The 15,780-nt window shown below is 40.3% G+C and overlaps 1 protein-coding gene across 2 annotated transcripts; it reads left to right on the forward strand.

Annotated features, from left to right (window-relative positions):
• The first annotated feature begins 292 nt into the window (after positions 1-292).
• Positions 293-14,759, forward strand: TOP3B (DNA topoisomerase III beta). 2 transcript variants are annotated; one of them, XM_051634470.1, is made up of 18 exons: positions 293-338; positions 628-795; positions 1,503-1,634; positions 2,572-2,678; positions 4,057-4,131; positions 5,054-5,250; positions 5,669-5,825; positions 6,900-7,013; positions 7,887-7,977; positions 8,291-8,445; positions 8,677-8,782; positions 10,057-10,203; positions 10,908-11,081; positions 11,869-11,997; positions 12,248-12,397; positions 12,834-12,934; positions 13,174-13,375; positions 14,242-14,759. In XM_051634470.1, exons 2-18 carry the CDS (start codon positions 726-728, stop codon positions 14,721-14,723), a joined length of 2,589 nt encoding a protein of 862 aa, XP_051490430.1. In that variant the 5' UTR covers positions 293-338; positions 628-725; the 3' UTR covers positions 14,724-14,759. The 2 variants fall into 2 exon arrangements, with proteins under 2 accessions (XP_051490430.1, XP_051490428.1); XM_051634468.1 differs by lacking the exon at positions 293-338 and having other exon boundaries at positions 478-795.
• The last annotated feature ends 1,021 nt before the right edge of the window (positions 14,760-15,780 follow it).

The raw sequence follows: 15,780 nt of genomic DNA on the forward strand, positions 1-15,780 counted from the left end.
GAGCTTCGGTGGGATCAGCTGCCCCCGCACCTCTGGCAGGTGGGCGCGCAGCTGCTCTGAGGAGGGGCAGTGAGGACCAGAAGGGCCCGGCGGCTCCAGCGGCAGAACTCGCAAGCAAGCGGTGGCGGTAGGTTTTTCTGAAGCTCCTTGTGCCCGGCTACGTCTCTATCAGCAATTCCCGCCGGGAGCTCCGGCGCTGCCGAATCCCCGGGGACCGCGGGGGCCGGGCCGCGCTCCCCCGCGCCGCCGGGGGGCGCTGGAGCAGAGCCAGGGGAGGGGGCGGCGCCCGCGCGGCCCCGTGACCCGGCAGCGCACGGGGGCCATGGCGGCCCGCGGAGGTACCGAGCGGGGCCGGGCCGGGCCGGGCCGGGGGCTCTCGCTGCGCTCGGGGCGGCTCCGCTCGGCTGCTCCTCCCGCTGCCGCAGCTCCCGGCTGCCGTTTAAACTTCAGGCCGAAGCGGTGCCGCGGGCCGCCTCCCTGCCCCGCCGGCCTTCTCAGGGAAGGGCTGGGGCCCCCCGGCCTCGGGCAGCTGCGGGGCCTGCCCGTGTCTGCCTGGTTTTATTGCGTGACGTTTTACCGGACGTGGTTCTGAGGTAAACCTGCTCTGTGCTCTCTCTCTCTCTTCAGGCTGAGGACCGGCGTTTGCTCCTGAGCTGCCTGACGCGGTCTCCTGCGAGCAAACCACCCCGTCAAGTCCTGTGGCACCTTGTGTCTCTCGCCTGAAAATGAAGACCGTCCTGATGGTCGCAGAGAAGCCTTCTCTGGCGCAGTCCATCGCCAAGATCCTCTCCAGGGGTAGGAAAGAAAGCACGTTGATTCAGTTCTGCTTGTTGTTCTGCCAGTAGTCGAAGTTGCTCTGCACCCAGCTGAGGAGATGGGTGTTACCTGCACAGAGGCAAACCGGGCAGTGCTGAGGTTACTAGATTTTACTGCAGGCTAAGTGAGATTTGAGAAACAACTGGGCAGCTGCCACCTGGAAATGGTGGCTTAGGACAGGCTGCAGTCCATAAAAGAACTGGGTGGTTCTTCACATTCTGTTTATGTGCTGCTGCCTATTCTATTCAAGCATAAAGAAATCTGTTCTTGTTGTTTTACGTAGCTGGAGTCTGAGTTAGTGTACATCATTTCTAGAAAATGCCAATCAGGTAGCAAGTTGCTGTTCTGAGATTTTTGAAGGTAAAGTAAATATTCCATCAGTCATGTGGAAAAACTGACTTGGTTATAACTGTACTGGACTAGAAAACTGTGTTTTCACAAGGATATCCTGGTGGGAGGGAAAGGATGGTGGAGATAAAGGGTAGCTTCAATTCAAAATGAAATGTGCTTTAAAAAGGTCTAAAGTGATAATGAACTGAAATAAAAGCTTGCATCAGTTACTATAATTTTGGGATCAGGAAGACCCTAGGTATAAGAGCTAATAAAAGGGTGGTGTCATTTCACACCAAATAATTAATTTCCTTAGGTTTTTTATCCTGTTAGTATTTGTGGTCTTACGTTCACAGGAAACATGTCCTCTCGCAAGGGACTGAACGGTGCGTGCTCTGTGCACGAGTACACTGGGTCCTTTGTAGGACAGAGTGCCCATTTCAAGATGACATCTGTGTGTGGTCACGTCATGACTTTGGATTTCATAGGTATTTTTTCATATTTTTAACTGATAACGGGTTGTACAATCATGAAGGACTTCTAATAGGAAAATATTGGGGAAATAATTCAGGAAGAATGAGAACTAGAGAGGAAAAGAGTATGAAAAGATCACTTGTGGTCAGCAGTTCTTGAGTTCTGGCATGACCTTGGGCATATACCAGTTATGTTTTCTGTTCCTGAATTATGTGCTTGGAAAAGGAGGGGAGAGGAGACTGAATTTCCTAGCCTGTGACAGTGTTTTGGTGCTTTGGATGGAAGATGATTGAGGAATGCAGACTCCAAAGGGGTGTACTCTAAAGCGTTGGAACACATCACTGCAAAGCAGTCACACACAAGGAAACCTGTCACTAGCTTTCTTTGAAGTGTGGGACTAGCCATGTGACAACTGTATTTCCTCTGGTGGTAATGACCTCACAAGCTTTCTGAGGACTAAACTCAGAGTTATTTACACAGTACTTTGAAGGGTTACAATTTAATGTAATTGCTAAGCAATATTGTTAACAGCTACTTCAGAAAACAGAAATGCTCCATGGCATAGCAGGGCTGAGGCATAACTGGCCATAAATAGTGAAGAGTAAAACAGGCACATTTTGTGTGTGCTGTGAAGACAAGGAAGAGCAGCTCTCTCTCCTTCACCTTAGTGATAAATTGTACAAACAGAAGGTGTTTTAGCAGCTTATGTTACAATTTCTGAAAAGCATGTAGTGGTTTGTTTTCTTCTTTCATACCTTTCATAATGGTAGCTGCAATTCACATAATGCTGAAGAGTCCATTGATACATAGTGAAGCAAAATGTGTTAGGGTAGAAAGGTTTCCAAGACAAATTTTGAAAGCCAGGTGTTTTCAAAGTGATATTTGCTGTTGGTTGGTTATTTTTTTTCTAATGTGTATTAGAGCTCTACTTAATATACTTCTGCTTTTCAGGCAAATATAACAGCTGGGACAAAGTGGATCCAGCAGAACTGTTTAGCAAAGCTCCCACAGAAAAAAAAGAAGCTAATCCCAAACTGACCATGGTGAAGTTTTTACAGGTATTGTTTTTTATGAGATTTGAGATTTTTTTTTTTTCCTTGGCATTCTTTTTCTTTATTTCATCTGGAGCATATTCCATCTTGAAGGATTCATTACTGCTATTCTTCCTCTGCTGGATAAAGCAGTGAGACCTATTTTTATCCTGTCCAGAGAAATAAGTGACATTATTCTGTCGTTCTGGAAAGCAATAAAGAATATTAATACACTTGAAAGAGCAGAGTAGCATTTTGCTATGAATTAGCCTTGCTTTAAAAACAAGAAAAAGTTATTGCAGCTTAGTTAGCTTTATTTAAGAACCACAGGTATAATCCTCTCCCAGCTCTTAGAATGGGCCAGTTTTTTTGTCTCTAGTGGAGTTTATCTTCACCACAGAAAGTTAATGCCAGAGCATTCCATGTCTGTCAGAATGTTGATTCTGTATCTTCCCTCAGCTGAGGCAGACAGGCCAGCTGAGTGCCAACCTCATGCTGCAGGTTGTGGAATGCTTGATTCTGTAGCTCTATTCACCTGCTTCCCAAAAGTGGGCAATATTTGGCAATATGCCATGTGCTATGCTACAGTTCTAGGGTGGAAGAGAAGTTAGTACATTCCTAAATAAGATTTTCTTCCCTGCAGGAAGCAGCTTTTTGTCAAGGTCGGATCCATTTTAATAATTTTACTGGTCCTTTCACTGTCTGAAATCTTTACTTTGTTGGATTCACTTTTGCCATTGCCCTGTGAGTTTATCTGATTGTCACTATCCTGCTTCTCAAAACTGGGGCACTGGATGCACATTTTGCTTCCAACAGCCATGCAGGGCATAGCTGGTAAACACCTTCTGTGCACTGAGTTGATGTTGGTTCCTGTTCCTTCTTGACACGCCCCCCTCTGAGAGGAAAGCAGTGGTTTGGTTGCTTTTACAAAACAATACTTTCTGAAAGGCAAGTATATGTGGGGTAAAACTGATTTCTGCCAGATAAAATTAGACTTTGTGCTATCTTTATGGACTAGGAAAGTGTTTCTTCTTTTGCTGTTTCTTTGTTTGTCTTGTAATTATGTAGAAATTAAGGCACAGAAAGGGCAAGGGGCTGTTCCCAGTGTTGCACACATGGGTGACAGCAGTTTCAGAAGACTAACTGCTCCAGAGCTGTGCTGATTTTTTCCACCTCCAGCAGAAAAGCATCTTGTAGGCAGACTTCTGGTCCCATGAAGCACAGCTTGCTTCTCTCATCAACTACTGTTCAAGTACCTGCAGAGTTCTTGTCACTTCTGCTATGTTCTTCCAGTTGTTTGTGCACCAAATAAATTACTCTTAAAATAGAAGCAAAAGGTATACGGTTAGTGAGGAGGTATGTCTTTTTTTGAGTTGCTAAAGAACTGTGCTAATTTTTCTCACAGGTGGAGGGAAGAGGTTGTGATTGCATTGTCTTGTGGTTGGATTGTGATAAGGAAGGAGAAAACATATGTTTTGAAGTAAGATTTCCATTTTTAAGACTTATAATACCATAATTTTTATCTGTGATGTTCAGCACTGTCAGTGTGTTGTTTTATAGATGTACAGTAAAATTCAAACTAAATTGAATGAAGTTTTAAAGGCATGGAGGGCTTTAATGGTAAAACTTGTGTGCTTTTGAACAGTCAACCTGTCAGTAAAGATTATAAATCAATTCCATACCTGTTGCTAATCTGAGATGAACAATAAGGTCTCTTAAATGTTTTAACATTTCAGTGCTTTGAGAATTGGTTGTATTTCACAGCTGAAGTAGTTATTTTGCTGTCTGTTTATAATTTGATCTCTATGTTATCTTTTGTTCATTGAGCAATTAGACTCTTCTGAGCACAGAGGTGACTTTTAAGTGTAGGGTTATGCAGGAATGTGGACTCTGCATGTGAAAGCTGTGGAACCAAAACTTTGGAGGGCAAAGGTTTATTTTTTAACATCCTATTCCTGGAAGTCTACACAAAGAGTATTTTTCCATTTTTGTTAAAAGAAGCACATTTTATTAAGTCAGTGTTCTTTAAATACCAGTGTATCATAACTGGGTCCTGGCAATATGTAGAATAAACCCAGATAGAAACTGGTGACATCTTTACCAAAAGATGCTTGAGCTGCACTCTGAATTTCTTTGCACTTAGCTAGGGACAGTGCTTTACCTCCAGCAGTTATTGTTTAATAAAGAAATCCTTCAGTTTTGCTAGTTCTTAATACACTTCTGAGTAGATAGACACTGCTCTTGCTTATCAGTTAGTGTATTGGCATGACATCTTACTCAATTAAGGAAGTAGTTACACATCAGCAAATATTTTGTAAAGAGCTTTGTTTTGTCTGTAGAGAGAACTGACTTAAGCTCTCAGCTTTCAATTGCTCTTAAAATATGCTTCTGATCTTCCTTAGGTTCTTGATGCTGTTCTTCCTGTTATGAACAAGCCTCGTGGCACCGAGAGGACGATTTATAGAGCAAAATTCAGTTCCATCACGGACACAGACATCTGCAATGCCATGAACCACCTGGGAGAGCCCAACCGCAACGAAGCTCTTTCAGTGGATGCCCGCCAGGAGCTGGATCTTAGAATTGGCTGTGCATTTACAAGGTGACAGCACAGATCACAGACAGTTTTATGGGAGGTTCAGGAGTACTGCCCTGTCCACAAAATACACGTCAGAACTTCAGTGGCTAATTCTGTTTGGCACCAAACCAAACTATTCTATGCACAGGCAAAAAAATACAAAATTGTGTTACGATTTAAACTCAGCGAGGTAAAATAGTATCAGCAGTTATGGTGTGTTCTTACTTTATGGTGTTCTCACACTTTTCTTTGGGAATAAACAGGATTCTGTGAGGCAAAGTAATTATGACAATTCATTTAAGAGAGATTTCTCAGAATGCTTTTTTCCTAATGCCTGAATGATTTAACAGATTATTCATATTTGTGTGTACTTCTGCTTTTCATGGGTATAAGGATACTAATGTACTTGTTCCTTGCTTTTTTTTTTTTATTCTTCTTTTAGATTTCAGACCAAATATTTTCAGGGGAAATACGGGAATTTAGACAGCTCCCTCATCTCCTTTGGGCCATGTCAGACCCCAACACTTGGATTCTGTGTTGAAAGGCATGACAAAATCCAGTCATTTAAGCCTGAGACTTATTGGGTGCTGCAAGCTAAAGTAAGTTTTACAGTATTTGTTTGTATATGAGGAACATCAATTTTTACCAAAGAAATGCACTTAGATTTTGTATTTGTTCATTCATGAATTTGTAGCTGCTGACAAGAATTCACAATGCTTACAATTTACTCATGTGTTCTCATTCAGTCCACACGTGTGTCGCCACACTCTTGAGAACATGTTCCAGGATGTCAGTTTTGTATTAAAGTGGTTATTGTCTGCTGCTTATAAGAATTCTTCAGTGCTAACCATCTAAGCTTAGACTCAGCCAAAAAGACTACTTGAAATGGTTTGCTTTTGTTCCCTGGGGTCTTTGGACTGACTGTGTTATTAATTTGAATCCAAGAATTAATTAGGCTGCCAACAAACATTGGCATTGGTGTGTATTGGAATTTTAAAGCAAATAAAATGCTCATTGTGTTAATTGGCAGTTGAGTCCTGTGAATACTTTGGCAGCTTATGGTAGTTTTATAGCCTTGCTGCTGTCTAAGCTCTGAGAGCAAACCAACATGGTTTTACTGCTTGTGATCACAAGGATTTTTTAAACAAATAAGGGGAGGATAGTAAAAAGTTGCCATTTATTAACATTTTTTTTAAAAAAAGGAAAGCTCGTGTCTGTTGTCAGCTGTTTCCTGATGTCTCATGTTGTGCTAGAAATATTTGGTGTGTGTTTTCAGAGTTTTGTGCTCATAATGGTTCTATAATTTATTTTTGTACATGGTACTTGAATCATGGCCTAGATAGTTTAATACAGATTATTAATTTTGCTAAATCAAAATGGTAAACTTTTAATTTCTACCCATTTCAGCCTTTATTGTTCCCAAGCACTGAAAGCAAGAATAATATTTCAGTTAACTGCAAGAATAATTCCAGTCATTCCCCTGACTCCAGAACTCAAAAGTATTCCCTTTTTCTCAAACCCCTATGAAAAAGAGTTCAGCTGCATGTTTGAAGCACTTGTGTCCTGTTCCAGGTATTATTAGGATTTGCTTCCTAGATTATTGTTGAAAATGTGTGTTTTCACTATTCTAGTAATGGAGTTGGTGGACATTTTATTTTTTGTTGTTCCGTTAGGTGAACCCTGAAAAAGAAAGTTCTCTCACTTTGGATTGGGATAGAGTGAGGGTGTTTGACCGTGAGGTTGCTCAGATGTTCCTGAATATAACAAAGACGGCAAGAGAAGCAAAGGTAGGAATATTTACTGGCAGTAGAACCATATTTCATATAAAGGAAATACCATTTAATATTTAATTTGCTGCATACTGTTTTTTATTACAGAAGGATATAGGATATCTGTATCTTGTTTTTCACTCCATTCAACTTTGTGTAAATGAGAATAAAAGGCAAGAGATGTTTTTTTTATTATAGTTCATATTATTCTAGTGTGGTCATCTCAGCTGAAGCCCCTTTGTAATATTGACTTTGGAAATTATCACTCACAATAGGAAATCTTCATTACTAAACCTGCTAAGAGATACTGTTCAGATCTTTCCAAGCAGACCTCTTATTTCCCATGAGACACTGTATAAATCAGAATTTAATTACTTATATGGCAATATTCCTGCAGTTAAATTTTTAATCATGTGTATAGTACAATCTTTATAGCCAATTAACTTCTAATTCTGCTCTGTTCAATAGTTATTTGACAGTATGTTTTGGATTTAAGTGTTCATAGACATCAAGGTTCAAAGACTGCATGAAGCTTTTAAAAATCTGGATCCTTATAGTTAGGATCATTACTTGGAATAAGCATGAAATTCTTGTAGCACCAAAACTACATGCTGCTGAGGTAATTGGGAAGTAAAGATACCAATAAGCTACTTAGCTGCATTTCCCTGATCTAGTCTGTAGCACAAAGGGACCTTAGAACTGTAACTTCAGAATTTGGTAAATTTATCTCCAGTCAGATTTCCTAAGGTGGTTACTGTTTTAAGAAAACAAAACAGGTATGACAAGAACAGCTAATGTTAGGCATGCCACACATTGATAGGCGTGGTGGAAATTATACATTGATGAGTTACCAAACTTCAAAACTTTTACTGGGAAAATGCTATTTTCTAGGTAGAATCTGTGAGTAAAAAAGAGAAGGTGAAGCAGAGACCACTGGCTCTGAACACGGTAGAAATGCTACGAGTGGCCAGTGCTGCTTTAGGTATGTGTAAAAGTTCAGATTTTCACACTGTTTTTAAAGCAAAATATTTTTGCTTCTCAGGTAAAATAATCAAGGATGTATCAAAAATGGTTTGGCCTCCTCTCCCTATGATACAGAATTTTGGAGAAGGATCAAGTTTAGAAAGCTGGTCAAAAGGGAAATGTTGAATAAGATAAAGGTGACAAAAGTCTTCTGGGAAGGACGAAATATGATTTATGTAAATGCTTTGATATGATAGACTTTCTGATGTGGCAAACAAATGATAATCACAATGATGTGGAGATGATTTTTGTTTTCTCCTATCCCATCTTAGGAATGGGTCCACAACATGCCATGCAAATAGCTGAGCGTATCTACAGTCAGGGTTATATTAGCTACCCTCGAACAGAAACCACCCATTATCCAGAAAACTTTGACTTGAAAGGATGTTTGAAACAACAAGTCAATAATCCTTATTGGGCAGAAACTGTGAGTATATGAAGCAAAACCTATGCTATTTAATGGATCATTCTCTAGTCTGTGTTTTAGATACTTGGTATAGGTAAGCTTATAGGTTTTTAGAAACAATAAATATCTGTAATTGCTTTTATGTATGGATTTTGAATTGTTATGGATTTGATCTGAAAAGTTTCTTAACCTGCTAAGAGAGACCTGTTACCCGCTTCAGCCAGCCTGTTTTCTCTCTCGTCCTTCCCCCAGGTAAAAGCTTTGCTATCAGAAGGCATTAATCGTCCAAGGAAAGGCCATGATGCCGGGGACCATCCTCCCATCACTCCGATGAGAGCTGCAACAGAAGCAGAATTAGGTACAGGCAAATTCAGTAGTGTTGGAACACTATGTGAGGAAATTAATTCCTTGAGGCATAGAAGCCAGTTTGAAAAATCCCTGAGTTTCAAGTTTCAACAGAAAATGTAATTATTTGAATGGCAGGAAGTGAAGAGAGAGCAGGGTTTCTCCTAACTTCTGGTGACAGTGAAGCTCAGAGCTCGTCTGCTATTCAGTAATTGATCCTAGGGACCATAGAAGCAAGTAAGAAAAAGCAATAGCCAACTTAAAAACTTTAATGCCTTCTTTCTCTGGGAGAAATTGTTCCTGGAATAGGAACTTTCAAGTAATGAAATTTTATTGTATGTTTGCGCTTGAAAGTCAAACTTCAACTGCATTTTAATTTAGTCTCTATGGTTTGTAGGGTTTATATTCAAGTGTAAGATTTGACTTTATGCTGTGATCCCTCACAAAGGGTTTTAAAGGGAATAAGAAAGTGTAATGAGTGTGTTTTATTGTTTATTTGGAGTAGATAAAATTGCTGTAGAAAATACATAACTTGATTTTCAGTGAAATGATCTCTGATAGAAAACCAAATGCTTTAAAATCTTGAGGAATTGTGTAGGATACTGAGTGGCTATGTAAGAATTGTTTGTGTACGTACACAGCAAGATCAAGCATGCAAAGCACAGGACTAAGATTTAGAAGTTTAGTTTCTGTTCATAGCAGTGTAACTTTGTGACTGTGCAATCTCCTAACTGCAGATTGTGGGCAAGGAAACTTTGCTTTGAAATACAACTTGTATTCATGTTAATAAGTAGTATTTTAGAGAATTCCCTTGCAGGACTTGAAGCTGCCCAGAGTGGCAGTTGCCACTAGAATCCCGTTTCAGGATTTAGATAAGATGTGGTCTCCAGTGGCACTAAGCAGTAGAGAATTTTAAGTTTGTTCCTGTGGGTTTTTTGTATGTGTTTTGTGGGTTTTTGGTTGGGGTTGGTTTTTGTTTTTTGGTTTTTTTTTTAAGAAAAAAAGTCTTTTCTACTTTATCTTCTCATGAAAACACGTTGCAGAACTGGGAGATAGGCTGGTTAACTGGCAGTCCTTCTCCAAGAGGCTCTGCACCTGCCTCATGTCTGCATGACATGATGATTCTGCAGCCAGGACATTTCAAAGGGGAAACTGGAAGGACTTTAGAATGTAATTTTCTTTAGGTACCAGTTTTTCCCATGATACCTTTGGAAATCTGGTACCTTTTAGGGCAGATTTTGCGTGTTGCTGCAGGACTTGAGTCTTTTGGTAAATATTTATCCTCAGGTGGGGACGGATGGCGGCTGTACGAGTACATCACTCGCCATTTCATTGCCACTGTCAGTGCTGATTGCAAGTACCTACAAACCACCATTTCTTTCAGTATTGGTCCTGAACGTTTTACCTGTATTGGAAAAGTGGTAACTTCACCAGGTAAGACTAACCTGCCAGTAGCTAGTTACCTACAGACTTTTTTTTTTCCCCCCTAGTAATACATTGAATGGATAAAACAGTGAAGTACAATTTTTTGAGTTACCAAGACCAAAAAACAAATCTTTAGTCTTCATTTCCATACTTCAATTACAATAGAAAAAAAATATCTTAATCTGCCAGTTATCATAACCCTTATGCTCTTTTCTTGCTGTGGACTTATCTGGTAGAGCAAGGGGCCTGTTCCAGTCCATCCTTGGCTAAATCAGCTAAAAGATGCCACTCTTGCTTTGCTGGCTTGAAAGGCATTTTGTTTAGTCTTATGTGGGGGGAGAGAAGATGGGCCGTTCCCCACAATTACTGTTTGCATTTCCTTTTTAAGAAACTCTTCCCATCCATTCTGGCAGACTGCTTTCATTCCAGGAAAGCATTTATTATTTGTGCAACAACCTGACTCAAAGCACAAAATAGCTCTGATACGGTGTGGTGGGAGAGACAGTCTTGTGATCTTTCAAGGTCCCTTCCAACCCCCTAGGATTCTGTGATTCTGTATTTCCTCAGTATTCCTGGCCTTACTTTCTGCATAGTATGACAGACAGTCTCCTAACTTTGATCTGTATAATGCAGCTCATGTTGAAACTAGAAACGTGCACCTTGGCCTTCTGAAGATAAGCTCTCATTGGTTTTGTTTGTTTGTTTACTTCTAGGGTTCACAGAAATTATGCCGTGGCACAGCATCCCATTAGAAGAGAGCCTTCCCCATTGTGAGAAAGGAGATGTTTTTCCAGTTAGTGAAATAAAATTGCTGGAAAAGCAAACCAGTCCTCCTGATTACCTGACAGAAGCAGAACTTATCACTCTGATGGAAAAACATGGCATTGGTAGGAACTTACTTAAGTTACGTTATCCTGTAATACATCCACCGAAAGTGTAGAGTCTGAATTGCTCCTCTGAACTATCTTTGTTTTTAATGACCTTTTGATACTAATTTTAATAGGTGCAGTAATGATCTCTTCTTCCCTTTGAACTACAATGCATGTACCCCCTCTTAGCAGCTGGTAGATTGTATCTTCCTCTACATTATATTTCTTATCCTTACGCCTAGTTTCTGGCCAAAGCAGTATCCTTACATGAAACCTCTGTGTCACTTCTCTGTCAGAAAGAGCTGACGTGTGGAAGGATGCATCTCCCCATTCTTAGGAATTATTTCCTTCACAACTTGCTTCAGCTTTGCTGGCTCCAATACTCTTTATCTATCTTACTGGACAAATTACCACAATACTACTTTTCTTTTTTAATTGGACTTATTTCCTTTGATTCATTTTCATAAATGTGTCCAGTCAAAACATAGTGTCTTATTACATTGCATTTTTCCAGAATAAATGATTGTGAGAATAAGTGTCTTCCCAATAGTAATTCCTTAGAAGAGATGAAAGGATTGAAGGTAAAACATATGTTTCAGACTTCTCAGAACTGCAAAGGAACATGAGAGTTACTAGAGAGAGAAATTATCCACTGACATTTGGGCAACAATGAAAAGATATCAGAATTGTAAGCAGTTTCAGGAGCACTGTAGTTTGACATAGAATCAGAGAAGTCAGAAATGAGTGATAGGATGAAAACTTTGTTTTGTTCAGGATGGATGTATTGTTTTCCTTTGTGTGGCAGGAACGGATGCAAGTATTCCAGTCCACATCAACAACATTTGCCAGCGAAACTATGTCACAGTGGAGAGTGGTCGGAGACTAAAGCCTACAAACCTTGGCATTGTTCTAGTTCATGGTTATTACAAAATAGGTCAGTTAAATGCTTTTCCCTTTCCCTCCTCTTGCCTTCTTTTCCCTTTGCCATGTCAAGGGCTGCTGTCACTGTAAGTCGCATTTCTGCCTGAAATGATGCCTCTAGGAAAGTATTGTTAATTCCAAAGACTATAGTAATTAAAATCTGTTTATTTTGATGTCAGTTTATGTATGGACAGTTCCCTACCCTCATGTTTTGATCTTTCATTGTTGCTTCTCTCTTGCTTCTCTCTGTGGTTTTCTGTTAGATGCAGAATTAGTTCTTCCCACGATCCGCAGTGCTGTAGAGAAGCAACTCAACTTAATAGCTCTGGGCAAAGCAAATTATCATCAGGTCCTGGAGCACACCCTTGACATTTTCAAAAGGAAATTTCACTATTTTGTGGATTCTATTGCAGGTAAAACTTTTTATATGTGGAGTTCCCTATAGTTACTTAATTGTTACAAAAGATGCTAGTAGAAAATACTTACATATGAGGTTCCTTTCAGAAGTTTAGTCTTACTGAAAAGTTGTGTTTCAGGACTGGAGGTTTCCAGTCAAATTAAGTTGCTCTCCAAAAGTAAATTGAATGAATCAAGGCTCCAAATCTCTACTTCAGATTTATTTTGGTACTATGTAGTGGGGAGTTCTCAAAAACTTCAGGCGAGCTGAAGTACTTTTGTGTTTGTTTATGCTCCCTGCAAAATGCTGTGCATTTAAAAAGCTTTCCTAAACAAGGAAGAGTATTGTAAAGAAAAGATTCTCATTCCCACTTCTTCACAGGTCTTGTAGATTACTTTCTACAACATTTCCTCTCAAGAACTAGAATTCTAACATAATTCTCTCTTTCACAGGTATGGATGAGCTGATGGAAGTGTCTTTTTCACCCTTAGCTGCCACAGGTAAACCTCTTTCCCGCTGTGGCAAGTGTCATCGTTTCATGAAGTATATTCAGGTTAGTTCATCTTGTGTTTGAAATATAAATTTCACCTGCTGGGGGTATTGAGTAGAAACCCCTTCTCCACTGTTGAATTTGGTTTCAAATGTAGTTGTCAAGAGTACATTTTTAAAACAAAAAACCTGAGGGATTTTTTCCATGGGGAACAAACAAAAGCATTTACAGTTGGATTTCTTGTAAGTTTTGAACTCTACTGACACTACAGGTTGTTCAGGAGGTTTGTGTTCTGTTTCCAGGCCAAACCAAGTCGTCTGCACTGCTCTCACTGTGATGACACCTACAGTCTCCCACAGAATGGTACCATTAAACTCTACAAAGAGTTGCGTTGCCCCCTAGATGACTTTGAGCTAGTGCTGTGGTCTTCTGGATCCAGAGGAAAAAGCTACCCACTCTGTCCATACTGTTACAACCATCCTCCCTTCAGGGACATGAAAAAAGGTAGGAATTCTGTAAACAAGCAGAGATCAGCCTCACTTGAAAGAAATTAGGTGTAGTCTGTACAGTGTGCTTTTTAGTAGTTTTTAATCAGTGTTCCTTAGTATAAAGTGCTGTGCAAATTAGATTAGATACCTGAAATTCATGTCAAACTTGCTGACCAAAATTTATTATTTGACTACTTTCTGAATACTTCTTTATAAAAGAAGAATTTAATTTACATTCACGCACAGGAGGTGACCTAACTAATGCTCAGCATGCAAAGAAAGACACTGAGATGCTGACACTTTCCAAATTGGTGTATTCTTGGTGGGGGTAGGACTAAAGATTAAGACCAGGTCTTGAGATTGTTTTGATACTGAGATATATGGGGTGTCAGAAGCTGTTCAAGGATATAAGAAGGGGTAACAGTTGCAGTCAGTTTGATAACTGTGAGACCAAAACTTAAAGTAGTGTTTTGAAGCTCTGAGTATCAGGAGCTTTTTGGCATCTGGTTATTGCCGTTTTTCAGTTTAAAATATCTTGTACTAACAGTGTGTAGTTTAAGTATAAAATAGTAGTTATCTAGGAGCCATGAGTTCACTTGAAAACATAATTAGTTTTCATCACTGTTGTGTCCAAACTGCCTGTACTGTGCAGTGGCAGCACCTGGCAATTCTGAAAGCTATCATGGAAACATTTTTGAGCAAGGGATTATTCTGAATCTGTGAAAAGCCAAGTTGCCATTTGAGGAGTGATCCCATTCTTTAGAAAACCTGCAGTATGCTAAGGTGTCTCTAACTTCTCTGTGTCACATCCTCCAAACTGGGTAGTGTGGGGAGTGATATAAAGGGTTCCTCTTTGTATGGTTCTACTCTTTTTTCCATCAGGAATGGGCTGTAACGAGTGCACCCACCCCACATGCCAGCACTCTCTCAGCATGCTTGGAATTGGGCAGTGTGTGGAATGTGAGAATGGAGTTCTGGTCCTGGACTCCACCTCGGGTCCCAAGTGGAAGATGGCGTGCAACAAGTGCAACGTGATTGTGCACTTCTTTGAGAACGCCCACAAAGTCCGAGTGTCGCCCGAGACCTGCGACTTGTGCGATGCAGCCCTGGTGGACGTAGATTTTAACAAGGCCAAATCTCCTTTACCTGGTGATGAGACTCAGCATTCAGGCTGCGTATTCTGTGATCCTGTGTTCCAAGATCTGGTGGAGCTGAAACATGCAGCCATGAGGCACCCCATGCACCGTGGGGGACAAGGAAAAAGGCAAGGTCGGGGAAGGGGTAAAGGCCGAAGGCCTGGAGGAAGACTTAACCCAAAGAAACCCAAGGACAAAATGGCAGCTCTGGCTGCTTACTTTGTATAATGGTCACACAACAGAAAAATAAACTTCTTACAAAAATTTGTTTCAAGTATTTTTTGTCTTTATTGCTTTCCTATTCTTAGAAAAGTTAAACACATTAGATTGTTGTGTGCCTCGATTTAATCACAAGACAAATTATTCTGGATTATCAGTTAGTAACTGAGTAAACCTTTAAGCTTTTAATTGGAATTCATTGATCCAAGTAGAGCTCACAGACAGTAGGGAGACAGAAGAAGTCTATCTAGACTGTTGCCTGGGGCTGATAGGAAAGGAAATTTCCCTCTTCTGCCCTTTCTGGGGCAAATACAAGTCAGCATTTGTCAGCAACACCAGTGCCAGGAATATAAGAGCTGATTAAGATCAGAATTAAGCTGCTGTAGTCTTTAGGTGTGGAATGCGACTTGTTTCATCTGACTTTGAATCTTCAAAAAGAATTAATTATTAGTAGCTGTCAGATTTTTAAATTGCATCTGCAATAGCAAGAGCTCTAATTCAAATCTTCACTGCTGCCTAAGAGAATAGTGCCCAGAGACATACATAATGAAAATTGTAAATGTGAAGGTGAGTATCTGTCTTGAGCAGCAGTTCCTAAAGTGTGGTCTGTGCAGCCAAGTTACTATCTTTTGGTCAATGGGCTCTTCAGTTGTTCACACAGCTGCCCATTCCTAATGAAATACAGTTTGCATTGTCTGTACTCCCAAACTGTCATTTCAATGTGGGTTAGTTTTGCTGATGTAAGGAGGGTGTCCTCATGTTTTTGTGTGCACTGTTACACTGGGTACCAGATTACAAAATCTAATTGTACAAAGATATAATACTCTCTCCTTTCCTTCCATGTACATATAGCTGAGCATGTCTGGTCATCTGGTCAAGTACAGTTGTATCATCTCTGCCCCCAAAACAGTTACAGCACTAGTGGTGGTTGGATGGGAGGAGCCATCACAGCTGTACCTGCTGCACAGGCTGCTGCATTTGAGCACAGAATATGCAGAGAGCAACTTGACACAATTCACTGGCAACAGAAAGACAAGTCCCTACAAAAGGTAATGTACAACTCTGC

The sequence above is a fragment of the Apus apus genome, chromosome 16 (assembly GCF_020740795.1).
Source record: "Apus apus isolate bApuApu2 chromosome 16, bApuApu2.pri.cur, whole genome shotgun sequence".
Lineage (NCBI taxonomy): Eukaryota > Metazoa > Chordata > Aves > Apodiformes > Apodidae > Apus > Apus apus.